At 35.6% G+C, this 14,079-nt stretch overlaps 1 protein-coding gene across 7 annotated transcripts in view; it reads right to left on the reverse strand.

Moving 5' to 3' along the window:
• AKAP9 (A-kinase anchoring protein 9) overlaps positions 1 to 14,079 on the reverse strand; it is a 197,840-nt gene that overhangs the window by 97,522 nt on the left and 86,239 nt on the right. For all 7 annotated transcript variants that reach the window (XM_032875423.1, XM_032875435.1, XM_032875432.1 and 4 more), the window contains 4 exons: positions 10,331 to 10,544; positions 8,171 to 8,250; positions 4,942 to 5,080; positions 3,949 to 4,034 (listed from right to left, as the gene is read on the reverse strand). In XM_032875423.1, the coding sequence (XP_032731314.1) occupies positions 3,949 to 4,034; positions 4,942 to 5,080; positions 8,171 to 8,250; positions 10,331 to 10,544 (519 nt within the window). The remainder of the gene's footprint in view (positions 1 to 3,948; positions 4,035 to 4,941; positions 5,081 to 8,170; positions 8,251 to 10,330; positions 10,545 to 14,079) is intronic.

Below are 14,079 nucleotides of genomic sequence, written 5' to 3' on the forward strand. Positions count from 1 at the left end.
AACAGAAAGACTGTGTAATTATGGAGTAAGTCAAACTTGACTTGGGTCTCAATCATTTTGGGCAATGATTAGGAAAGGCTATAAGGAAGAAAAAGTAAGCATTTGTGAAAGAATGGCCTATCACATAACTACTGAAGACAATAAGCTTGTTGAGAGGGTTTCATTTGAGAAAGGATGGGGGAAGATCGCTAGATAAGAACTTGAAAGCACTTGAAAAGGGGAAAGAGTTTAAACTTGCTATACTAGATGAACAAAAGACACCACAAAAAGCAGGTGAGTAATAGGATAAAAGGTATTTCCGTGCAAGCTGTTGCAGCCACTCTGGAAAACAGTATGAAGGTTCCTCAAGAAGTTGAAAATTGAGCTACCTTACAATCTAGCAATTCCATTACTGGGCGTTTACCCTAAAAATACAAATGTAGATCTGAAGGGGCATGTGCATCCAAATGTTTATAGCAGCAATGTCCACAATAGCCAAACTACAGAAAGAACCTAGATGTCCATCAATAGATGAATGGATAAAGATGATGTGGTGGTATGTGTGTGAACACACACACACACACACACACACACGCGCACGCACACTGGAATACTATGCAGCCATCAAAAACCCAAGATCTTGCCATTTGTAACAACGTGGATGGAACTAGAGGGTATTATGCTAAGCGAAATACGTCAATCAGAGAAAGACAATGATCATATGAGCTCTCTGATATGAGGAATTTGAGGGAAAGGGTGGGGGGTTGTGGGGGTAGGGAGGGAAAAAGATGAAACAAGATGGGACTGGGGAGGGAGAAAAACCATAAGAGACTCTTAATCTCAAGAAATAAATTGAAGGTTGCTGGAGGGAGGTGGGGGAGATATAAGGTGGCTGGGTTATGGGCACTGGGGAGGTATGTGCTATGGTGAGTGCTATGAATTGTGTAAGACTGATGATTCATGGACCTGTATCCCTGAAGCAAATAATACATTATATGTTTAAAAAAAAAAAAAGCTATTTCTGATGAAGGTTATTTCAGTTGGTACTACACTTATCAAGTCCTCTACCCCATGCCTAACCCCCTGAGCACCTTTCAGCAGAGGATCTTGCCACTTACTTCCCAAAGGAAACAAAACCCGTCAGGTAAATTCTTCACTTTCCAGCCTAACCTTTCTATTCCCTCACTTAATTCATTCAGCAAACATTTGGGGCACCTGGGTGGCTCAGTGGGTTAAAGCCTCTGCCTTCAGCTCAGGTCACGATCCCGGAGTCCTGGGATCGAGCCCTGCATCGGGCTCTCTGCTTAGCGAGGGGCCTGCTTCCTACTCTCTCTCCCTGTCTGCTTCTCTGCCTACTTGTGATCTCTCTCTGTCAAATAAATAAATAAAATCTTTTAAAAAATAAAAAATAAATGCAAATTTGTACAAGGAGCTATGGGAACAGGGAAAAAAGACGGGGGTCATGGAATACTTAAAATAACAGAAAGAGGTAAGTGCAATAAGCAAAAGCTTGTACAGATGCTAAGAAAATGGAGGAAGAAATGCCAGAAGTCTAAAAGATAGGTAAAAAGGACACAAAGGAAGTAACATCTGAACCAACTAGAAGATCAAGTAGGAACACACCAAGCAGATTGGAGGTAGATGCGCAGTGTTTGGCAGAAAAACCAACATGCAATAGAGGCCAGGGGTGAAAGATCAGGTGCATTTGGGACACTCTAAGTATTTCAGTATGGCTAAAACAGGATTAGAAGATGAAGCTAACAGGTTAGGCAGTGATGTACTGTAGTGCTGAGTGTGAGCCCAACAAACCTCTGGGATACCTCAGTGGTTGTAGCTCCTTTATGGGGTTAAAAAGGTGAAATTCATTTTTTCACTTTTTTTTTTCCTGGGGAGAACTAAAGAAGTTAGTGCGGGTGTTTGCGTTCCAGATTAGGCCTCCTACATTCTGGCACTGGGGAAGGGAGGTGTGTGTCTCATCAAAGCAAACTGCTGCCCACTCACTGTCCTAAAAGCAAAGAGGCAAAATGACAACTCACTCACTTACTCACAAATTCATCACTGTGGATTACTTACTATAAGCCCTCCTACACTATTTAATAGCTTCAACTGTGTACTGCCATAGGAAAAGCAACATTTTTAAAAGAAAGAAAACAAGGAAGTCAGAAAACAAAGGAAATCTGGCAATGATTCACTTCACTTCACTTGAATGATTCACTGTTAACTAACCTGAAATTAAGTTAAAAACTTGGAAGGGGGGAAGGAAATCACTGCTGACTTTTGCCAAAGAAAACATAGTAAAGTACTAGTTGAGAGCTTGCTTTCAAGGAGTAGAAGAGAGGAGGTGATGGGAAGTTCTGGCTATAGTTTATTCTTTCTTTTAAAGAAGGTGACAGTGAAGGAGAAAGAGACCACAAAGGAAGATAAAGGATTGAGGATGGGTTATGTTCTCAATAGGAGAGATCTGAGGAATGTGTAAGGGGAAGGAACAGAAATAGAGAAAAACAAAGGAGCTAAAATCACAGAACAGAGAGGGAAGGGACAGGTTATCAATCTTAGAGGAGGTAGAAGGAGATAATAACAAAAGAATAGGAAATAAAATAACCTTGGTTAGGAAAAGGAGGAACATCTTCACAGACAGAAGGAAAATAAATTAGGGCATTCACAGATTTAAAGAAATATATATGGTCTAGAGGCAGCAAGCAGAGATAATTTATAATCGATAGTTCTAATACTTGCAGAGAAAAAAGAGCTAAGGCCAACTGCAAAGAAAAAAGGGGAGTAGAAGTGGAATATATGACTTGAGGAAAAGTTGTGAAGTTGGGAAAAATCTACTGAAGGGACTATGAAAGGATAAAAGACCACATAAAAGAATTGTCAAGTGTTCCAGAGGGTCCAACTGATGTCTACCATCCTCACGTAGTGTCACCAAACCACATCTGCATCTAATTTTCTTAGCAGCCCTCAGAAACCCAAATATGAGTAGAGAAGAAGGGTCCCTGGAAACAGGATGAGGGCAGAAGAAAAACAAAAAATCCAAACCGCTAAGATTATTGGTAAGGAAATGGCATGATGATTCTGAATAGGGTTCAACATTTTGGCTATGAAGGGAAACAGAAAAGTAATTACTGTAGGGAAATGTGGAGTTAAAAAAGGATTTTTATCTATCCACCTGACCTCCTACAAAGTTATCTGTAAGATACTGGGGTAGGTTCACAAGTTTTAGAAAAGGTAACATGAAGTTTGCTTAATTGCACAGGAAGAGAAAGAGAAAAGGAATGATGGAAAGGAGGAAGGAGAAATAGGGGAAGACAGAAGGCAAGAAAGAAGGAAGGGAAGAGAAACAAGAATTTCAGCTACAGCATCCCTCATCACCGATAGAACTTTCACTCCCTATTAAATCTTTTAAATCCACACAACTTAATATAATGACATCAAAAGTATCGCAAACAAAGAGATCCTTCTGAAATTTCATCTACAACATGAAGATTCCAACACTTATCTTTCCCAATATATGCTGTTTATTTTCCTGATATAGTTAATAAATTATACTATGCCATCTATACTCTGAGTTTTATATGCACACATTTCTAAAACAACTATTTGAAAGAAATTTGACATATACAACACGTTAGCTATGTTCTAACAACTACACTAATTCTATATTTCTCTAAAACAGACAGACTCACTACTTTAAAACTGTTGCATGTAAAATTAAATACAACTGTTTCGCCAAGTTTACAATCTGACATTTTATATTTATTTTATCAGGATTTCCAAAACTCCCTAAAGGGGTAAAATAAGTATTCAACTTGCAGAAATTCCTTTAGCTCATTGATACTATAAATATGTCACTTTTCCCTCATCTTTATCACGTTCACTTATTTTAGAAATTCTTGGTTGATGAAGATGCTTACAAAATAGTACGTAACACAATAAAGGAAAACATAATACATTTTCCATTTCACAGACCTTACTTAATTGTGTTTGAAGTACCAAGAGTTTATTGTATTCTTCTGTTACTTTGTTGAGAAGAGTTTCCATATTTTCTTGCAAGTCTAGATGATAAATAAACAATTATAATAATTTCAATTTATAGTAAGTCTGCTTCTTTCAGTATTATTTATCTATTCATTACTTCAGAAAATTGCCTGCTAGAAGTAAACTTCATATATTTAATTCCCCCAAATTTTTATCTCATTAATGTAAAAGATGTGCTAGAAAGATAACTTGATGATTCCACATTAAAATATGCTAATTTCTTTTGGTATTCATTAATTTGTATACATTTTTTTCACTATTCATATAAATGGATAGGAGTAGAAAAAATTTTACCTCTGAAAAAAATACCAAAAAATTAACTGAGGTCACAATTTGTAAAAATAAATATAGGATTCTTTTTAAGAATAATAATTTAGGAGGGTGCCAGGGTGGCTCAGTGGGTTAAAGCCTCTCCCCACTTCAGCTCAGGTTGTGATCTCAGGGTCCTGGAATTGAGCCCCACATCGGGCTCTCTGCTCAGCGGGGAGCCTGCTTCCCCCTCTCCCTTTCTGCCTGCCTCTCGGCCTGCCTCTGCCTGCCTCTCTGCCTACTTGTGATCTCTGTCAAATTAAAAAAAAAAAAAAAAGAATGATAATTTAGGTCTTCTTATTCTTTAAAAAAAAATCACTGACATAAATGTATTTAATAAATACAATAACTTTCAAAGGCATGGATCTATGGTGTAAAATTAAGGAAAAAACTACACAGGGAAAAACACAGGAGTAGAGGGATAAAGGATAAAGAGACAAGAAACTTGTAGACATCTTTGGTTCTCTTTATATCACAATTATTGCATTTTTAAAAAAATAAAAATCTGTATTAAATATAAGATTTCATGAATCCAATTAAGTGACTGAATCATGATTAAAAGTAAAAGTTTATCATTAAATGACTTAAGAAAATAATGTGATCAGATTTTATTACCTTGAACTTCATATCTATAATCTTGCAATTCTAGTTCTTGATTTTCAGAAGTGTGAACACCAGCACTCTCTCTCTCTTCTACATTTACTTCACATTTTAAAGCAGGAGTATAATGTTCACCAAGGACATTGCAAAAAGTCTATTAACAAAATTAGATATTTTACAGAATTAAAATGTTGATGTCTACCTTTGAAAATCATTAAACATTATTTTCCTAAATGCAAAAGACAGTCAAAATGGCACAGAAAAATCAGTAGGAAAACACTCTTCTATACACCCTGTCAATATGCAAAAGAAACGGTTAAGTCTAGATCTTTCTCCCTTTATATAGGACATGAAATTCTTAGAGCAGGAAAATATTTACAATATTAATTGCATTACACTATTTTTTTGCTTCTAATAAAGAATATAGCTTGTACTTTAATCTATCATTTTCTAGCTTGGATCCTAGACTGACGTTCTCTCTGTAATGTTAACCACCCTTGAAAAAATACCAGAAGACAAGGACAGAAGTTAAAAAATGATGACCCCTATAGGGGCGCCTGGCTGGCTCAGCTGAAAGAGTATGTGACTCTTGATCCTGGGGTCATGAGGTAAAGCCCCAAGCTGGGCACAGATCTTATTTAAAAAAAAAAAAAAAAAAAAAAGGTGACTAGAAAGTAGTCTATAAATTCTACGGAAATTATAATATATGGAGGCACCTGGGTGGCTCAGTCTGTTAAATGTTCAATTCTTGATTTTGGCTCAGGTTGTGATCTCAGGGTCATGATATCAAGCCCCAAGTTGGGCTCCATACTCAGCGCAGAGTCTACATGAGATTCTCTTCCTCTCCGTCAGCCCCTCCCCCTGCTTAACATACTCACTTGCTCTCTCTCAAATAAATAAGTTAAAAAAAAAAAAAAAGAAATTATATGTAGGAGATTATGTCCATATACTTTTCTGTAACACAAAGGTAGTATCCTGTGCTTTATATATACAAACAAATTAAAAATATTTGACACATTATTCTGGTTTTTCTCCTGAGCAACAAACAATTCTACCATCATTTAAAAACAATACATGACCCATAATCATTTGAGATTCACCTTTGCCTCACATACAACTGCAAACAACCTCTAACTTCTAGACTTAAAAACCAAACTGCTTATTATTCCTATTTTTTGAGATTTGCTTAAAAGTTAAACTATGGGACGCCTGGGTGGCTCAGTTGGTTGGACGACTGCCTTCGGCTCAGGTCATGATTCCGGGTCCCGGGATCGAGTCCCGCATCGGGCTCCCAGCTCCATTGGGAGTCTGCTTCTCCCTCTGACCTTCTCCTCGCTCATGCTCTCTCTCACTGTCTCTCTCTCAAATAAATAAATAAAATCTTTAAAAAAAAATTAAAAAAAAAAAAAGTTAAACTATACTGTCAATTAATAATTGAATTTATTAAATTTTCAGCACAGTTCCTAAGATGGAATTTTATCATGTTAGAGCTGATAGAAACCCCATTTACAGATAAAGAAACACTCAAAAAGATGAAGTTAACTAGTCCATGGCAACATCAACAATTAGTGACAAAACCACGTTTCATGAAGAATCCCAGAGGAACACTTTATTAGAACAAGCTGATTCATATTTTAACTTGAGATGAGCAATCAGGTAAAGACAACTACAAAAGGAAGGAACATGTAATGTCAGCTTATAAATGAACTACTATGATTTGGGCCCTCTTTCCATTATTTACTACCAACAAGAGATACACAAGGACAATGTCTGAACCCTTTGGCAGAGGTGGAGGTGGAGATTGCTGAGTAGCTGAAGGAAGACAGGCCTTAGGTGGGCTTAGTTCTCACTTTTTGAGTTTTTGGCAAAACATTTTTTGAACAATATTATAGGAAATCAGAATTGGGGCCCCTGAGTGGCTCAGCTGGTTAAGTGTCCAACTGCTTGCTTCAGCACAGGTCACGATCTCAGGGTCATGAGATGGGGCCCCAGGTTGGGCTCTATGCTCAGTGCAGAGGCTGCTCAAGATTCTCTCTCTTGCTCTCTACCCACCCCCCACCCACCTCTCTCTCACTCACTCTCAAATAAACAAATCTTTAAAAAAAAAAAAAAAAAGAATCAGTAAGGGAACTCTACTTCTCCCAACTAATACCACCCTCTCCCCCTTCAGTTTATAAATACAAAAGCCTGGGAAGAAATCAGGGACAAGCCAAAGCATGTATTTTAAATTTTGAACTATTTCAAATATGCAGAAAAAATAATTTATTACCTAACTTAAACAAATAGTAGTATTTTCTCATATTATCTCCACGTTTTTTAAAAGAAACTGAAAAGTACATAGAGATTTGAAGCTCTTTAAGTACTGCCTACCCATTTTATTTACCTTTCCCTTTACCCAGAGGTAAGTAATCTAGCATACAAGCTTTATACTTTTTTGAGATTTATTGATATTAATACAGATATCAAACACTACTAAATGGAGTTCTACTGCATGGAAGTAACACAATTTATTGCCCTTATTCACAGTAATCAGATCTGTCTCCCATTTTTAACTTATTTTTTTAAAAAAAGATTTTATTTATTTATTTGAGAGCAAGAGAGCGCGCACAAGCAGGCAGAGCAGCAGGCAGAGGGACAGGGAGATCGATCCCAGGACCCAAGAATCACAGGCCAACCTGAAAGCAGGTGCTTAATGGATTGAGCCACCCAGGCACCCCTCCCATTTTTAACTTAAAAACACTTAAGCAATGAATAGATCTGGTTGTGCACAAATGCTTGGGCTATGGGATGTATATAACTTCAAAAATAGACCTTGTCAACTTGCTTCTCAAGGTAGCACTTTCTCACTAGCAGTATATAAGAGGTTCTATTTCAGCCCATCTTCACAAATATAATTATACTGGCATAAATAGGGTGTTCAGTTTTTGGCAATCTGAAATATGAAATTGTAACTTAATGGTCTTGTGCAATCTCCCCAAGAAAGTTATCAGATACACTCAACCACCGAGTGGGCAGGGGCAGGAGAAAGACCTGTCTGGGGTTTTATTGGTCCACTCTTCTTTTTGTATTAGGTATACCTTTTTTCTGTTCAACTGTTAAGATAATTTACTTTATTTTATTTCAAAAGATTATCAGGGAACATTTAAATGTTCATTTTAAACTTAAAAACTCAGGAATATTTTTTAAGTGCAGTTCTGAAGTCTAGCATTTCCTTTCTAAAAGGACTTTTTAACTAATATCTTACCTGTGTAAAATAAGAACATTCTTCAGACACCGCCTTGCGTAGTTTTCCAATGAGCATTTGTAAAGGCTTTGCTTCACCACCTAACAGAACAGATAACTGCATTAAACATTTAATTCACATACTTAAGTACTATTATTATATTAAACCTATATCAACTGGAAGCTTCCTTTACAATAACATTAGTTTTAAATTCCTTCTTTTAAAGTCCTTTTCTACTGCTCATTGTTAACTGTTCCAGATAATTTGTAAAATTGTTTATATGCTACAAATTGGCATAAAGCAGTGACTTACAAAATTTTTTACTACTACCCAATACAAGAAATACATCACATATCATAATCTATTTATACATCCATGAAAAACTGACATAAGAATTTTACAAATCATTATCTGCCCTTTCTACATGCTATATACTCTTATTGTTTCCTGATCTCCTGTTCTCTTTTATTTAAAAAATGCTGGTGATTACTAACTAACTTCATCAGCCATTAGCAGATCAATTAATTAACTTGTAGCTAAAAATCACTGGACAGATTCTATCTAAAGAGGATGTCAATAAAAACAACAAACATTTAACATCTTATTACATTCAAACCCAAGGAACTCCTTTAGCGAAAACTATGGTATTCTTTTTTAAGTCACTCTTTAAATTCTACTCTGTTCAACAGAGCAACTGCACAAACTTACGAACCACCTCATTCTCAAAAGCAAATCTGTCAAGGGTGAAAGCCTAGAGATGCCTTGAACAGAAGAAGTCTAATTCATTTAGTGATTAAATAATTATTAAAGATAAAAGTTAACTGCAAGTAGTCTTCTATTTCAGGTTCCTTTTATGTTCCTGCTTCCCACAGTGCCATCTTAGTCTTTTGGCCCAAACTACAGTCTCCCAGGACATCTCATTCTTTTCTCTGGCCTCAAATGATCTTCTGATACCAAATCTTTATCATCAACCCAAACCTCCCTCTTGTGTTTTGGACTTCTATTTTTAACTATCTACAAGACAACTCTTTTCTAAAGTCAGTAGGTCTCTTTAACTCAATATGTAGCAACCTGAATTTATTATTTTTCCCACAGATAGCTCTGCATCCTCTTTGTGACTACAGTCATTTTCAATCCAATTACCCAAGCTAAAAACTTAAAGATCACTCTTAATTTTTCCCTTTTCCTCCTCATATTAACTGCAGACTACAGCCTACCTCTTTTAACTCTTAAACTTTACTGTTATAAATATTATTATTAGCAGAATTACTGCCAAAGTTACTTAACTGGATTACCCATCAATAGTTACCTCCTCCACTTTGCCCCATGGTGTTACCTTAAAACAAAAAGTTTAATGTTACTCCTACTACTTAAAATCCTATAGGTCTTATCACCAGTAGCAAAAGACTTACACATGCTTCAGTCAGAGTATATAAATAAAGCCTTTTCTGATCAAGCTCCTGTCAGTCTTTCCAGCTTTATTCCCTACTACTATCTCACAAAACTTGAACTCTCAATTCTTCAAAATGGATACAATCTCTCACACTTCTATGTTTAAGACTCAGGAGTCTTCTCTAAAGTTCCAACCTCCTCCTTCTGCCTGCTGCCCCACCCCACATACCCTCCCAGAAACTATGAAACTTTTCTCCTTTCTTTTTCTCTTCTTTCTAGTCATTCTTCTATTACAGAAATTGTCCTATTGCTTTCTAAGAAATTATTTTATATTGCTTTCCCACTTGATTCTAACTTCTGGGGGAAAATGATTCTGTGATTTTAGATTTCTCAAGCACTTAAAAAAATGATTACATGAACAATGATTACATGAACAAATGAATCCAGGACTGGGGTATAGTTACCCTCTTCTATGGGTTCTAAGGCAAGGACAAAATTATGGAAGGGTGGGTGGGCTCGAAATGATACTTATTTGTATCATAGCATTTATAATTTTTTTTTTTTAGAAACCATTTACCCAGGGGCGCCTAGGTGGCTCAGTCAGTTGTTAAGTGTCTGCCATTGGCTCGGGTCATGATCTCTGGGTCCTGGGATGGAGCCCAGCAACAGGCTCTCTACTCAGCGGGGAGTCTGCTTCTCCTTCTCCCTCTATACACTCTTTCCCGCTCTTGCTCACTCTCATACAAATAAAAAAAACTTAAAAAAAGAAAAAAAAAAGAAATCATTTACCTGTTCCTTGTGTTTTTATATTCTGTAGCTCTTGCTGGTGTATTTCCTGAAGTTCCTTTATCTTTTCCTCTTGGGCAGAAATAAGTTCCTCCTTAAGACTACAAAGAGCTTTATCTTTTTCATTTTCCATATATTCACGAACTTGATCAACATGTGTTGAATAAACCAGAGAGAGGCATATACGCTGAGCTTCCATCTGTAGCCTTAAATCATTCTTAAAGTGAATGTATGTGCACATTAGAAACATTTTTTAATTATTTAAAATTTTAAAATAATTTAACTTCTATTTTTTACATTATTGACAAGGGGAAAATACATGAAATTATAGTTTAAAACTTCATGTAAGATAAGTCTAATTTTTTTTCTCACTTCTATTATGTTGATCTACCTATCTTTTCCAAGGAAAGTAGCACAATATTGTCATTACCTCAACTTTATGGTAAATTTTGATATATGGTATAGCTTAGTATGGCCTCACCTTTATTTTTCATTTAAAAATATTTTAAATATAGAGAAATGCAAAGAATAATGTAATAAACACTTATCTACTCATACCCCAATTTAATAAATATAATTCTTTTGTCTTTTCTTTCCCATTTCTCTCCTTTCTACATATTTTTTTGGCTTAGAAAGAAAATAAGATTTAATCCACTATGTTCCCATTCCTCCTTCCCAAAGGCAAACATTTTCACAAATCTGCAACAAGTCCACTACATTTCTTATACTATCACTTTTCAGTACTTATAAATAATACATTATATTTTATATTTCTAAGAATTTACATAAATTATGTAAAATGGTATTTATTTTGCAAATTGTTCTCATTCAATTTGAGATCTATTCCATGCAGATACAGATTAATTTATTTTAACTGTGGTACAGCATCTAAGAATACATGAAAATTTGTCAACTTCCTTCTTGGAGATCAACTGGATTATTTCTAATTTTTTCATATTTCAAAAATACTGCACTAAATTCTTACAGATATGTCCTTATATAAATACACTAATGTTTCCTAGTAGAGTGGATCTCAAACTCTGGCAGGCATCAGAATAATCTGGACTGCTTATTAAAACAAACTGCTGGGCCCTTTCCCCAGTGTTTCTGGTTTAGGAAGTTTGGTGGGGGGCCCCCCAATTTGAATTTTACCCTGGTTTCAAGTGCTGCTGATACTGCTAGTCAGGGACCACACTGAAAACCAACTAGAAATGCAGCTGCTGGGTGATAGGAAATGTACATCAAATGCACTAAATTTTAACAAATTATGTTTTACATAATTGTGCCAACTTACATTGATATTAATAGCATATGTGAGTATTCATCTCCCCACACTTTTTACTGAAGGACTCATTTTGCCAATCTGATGGGTATAAAATATTAACTTATTGTTATATCAATTTATAAGGCTGAAAGTATCTTCATGTTTATTAGCCAAGTAGCTAGGTAATAAGAACAAGGTATTTTTTAGGGAGTCAGCATTATTTCTAAGCATATACACTTTCTTCTGAGATGTTACTAATGTATAAATTATCTATTTCTTCTGTAAGTTTCCTTTTACACACACATATTTTACTCCCCTATTCACCGATAGGTTTGTCTTGGTAGTAACAACTGGGAAGGGACAGTATTCAGGTTTGCCTTCCTTTATGTAAGTTCATGTCAAGGAGAAGGTATCTGAACATCAATGAAAATGTCTTTAGCAGGAAAAACAAAATTTTTACTGAGAAAATTTGACCATTTTGATAGCTTCAAATTCAGGTCCTCTCTCAATGTCTTTTTAAAAAATCTAAATGATCTCTGGCGTTTTTAGGAGTAATTAAGTTAAAACCACATCATGCTTTTGAAGACAATGCCAGATATTTAACAAAGTATTCATAGTTATGCAAACTGAATTTTTAAATTCTATTTAGGTTATTAAAATATAAAATATCTTTACATTTGATAAAAGATCAAAATGTGAATACACACAGTCCCCAACTTACAATGGTTTGACCTAGGATTTTTTGACTTTATAAAGTGTAAAAGTGATACACACTCAATAGAAACTGTACTTCAAATTCTTAATTTTAATTTTTTCCTGGGCTAAACAGGCCATATGGATACTCTCTCATGATGCTGGGCAGCAGCAGGGAGCCATAGCACCCAGCCAGCCACATGATCATAAGGATAAACAAACAATAAAGTAACAACCATTCTTACCCATTCAAGCACTGTTTTTTACTTTTAGTATAGTATTCAATAAATTACATGAGATATTTAACACTTCATTATAAAACAGGCTTCATGTTAGATGATTTTGCCCAACTGTACGCTAATATAAGTGTTCTGAGCATGTTTAAGGTAGACAAGGTTAAACTATGATGTTCAGTAGGTTAAGTGCATTAACTTCATTTTCAACTTAAGATACTTCAATTTGCAATAGGTTTATTGTAATGTAACTCCAAATAAGATCTGTATTTATTAGAAATAAAAAGAGAACATTTTCCAAAGGCTTCCCACTGTATACAGAATAAAATCTCAACTTCTTACCAAGTCTGTAAGGCTCTCCAAGATCTTGTCTCTTCTTTCTTTTTCAAACTCTTTTTCTTCCACTCTCCTGCTTTCAAACTCAACTAAACACACCTTCATTCAGTTCCTGAAACTCATTTAAGTCTTCACAATTGCTCTAATTTGCATGTGGTAGGCTCCCCCTTAGTCTTTCAGATCTCAATTCAAATGTCAATTCCTCTGAGAGAACTTTCCTGACTCTCCTATTTAATGCTTCCACCACCACTACCTATCATTCTCTATCACGTTCTTTATAGGACCTACCACTTCTTCTAACTACTCTACTTGTTCCCTTGTCTACTATCTGCCTCCCTGACTAGAATATATTCCTGTTCTCAAAGAAAGCTCTTCTGCTCTCTTGCTTACTAGCATACCCTATACCTGACTAGAGAATCAATAAATACCTGTTGCATAAATTAAGAAACAAAGTTTTACTTAGCAGCATTATACAAGATGCCTAGCGGAATTTTCCAGTTATTTCTTTTTTTAAAAATTATTTTTATTAACATATAATGTATTATTTGCCCCAGGGGTACAGGTCTGTGAATCATCAGGCTTACACATTTCACAGCACTCACCATAGCACATACCCTCCCCAATGTCCATAATCCAGTTATTTCTAATATCAGTATCCGATAAATACAAATTGTCAAGAATGATTATTACTCATTATATGCATTCTTTAGTTATAGTTAGAATTAATACTTTTTGCCCCTTCAGCTTTATACAGTACTCTGAGAGAATCCTAGGACTTGAGATTTCTTTTTCTTTTTTTTTTTAAGATCTTATTTATTTATTTGAGAGAGAGCAAGCAAGCACAAGAAGTGAGAGCAGGAGGCAGAGGGAGAGGAAGAAGCAGGTTCTCCACTGAGCAGGGAGCCCAAAGCGGAGTTTAATCCCAGGACCTTGGGATCATGACAGCAGATGGACAGCAGATGCCCAACCAACTGAGCCTCCCAGGTGCCCCGAGATTTTTTTCAAGGAAATACAGTGTTGAAACTACTGAATAAGTATAAAGTACTGAAAAGTTTAAGAGTTAATTTTTAGTTGTGGAACTTCGAAAACACTAAAATAAAACAAAATGCTGAAACCAAGCTTTGAGATTACAACAAAATATGACAAAATAACTCCTTTAAAGCTCAGCTTCTCTACCAAGTTACTGAAATTCTTGCCTTTCCAAAGAAAGTATGAAACCATTCCCA

The sequence above is a fragment of the Lontra canadensis genome, unplaced genomic scaffold (genome assembly GCF_010015895.1).
Source record: "Lontra canadensis isolate GAN:19392208 unplaced genomic scaffold, GSC_riverotter_1.0 scaffold2, whole genome shotgun sequence".
Classification (NCBI taxonomy): domain Eukaryota; kingdom Metazoa; phylum Chordata; class Mammalia; order Carnivora; family Mustelidae; genus Lontra; species Lontra canadensis.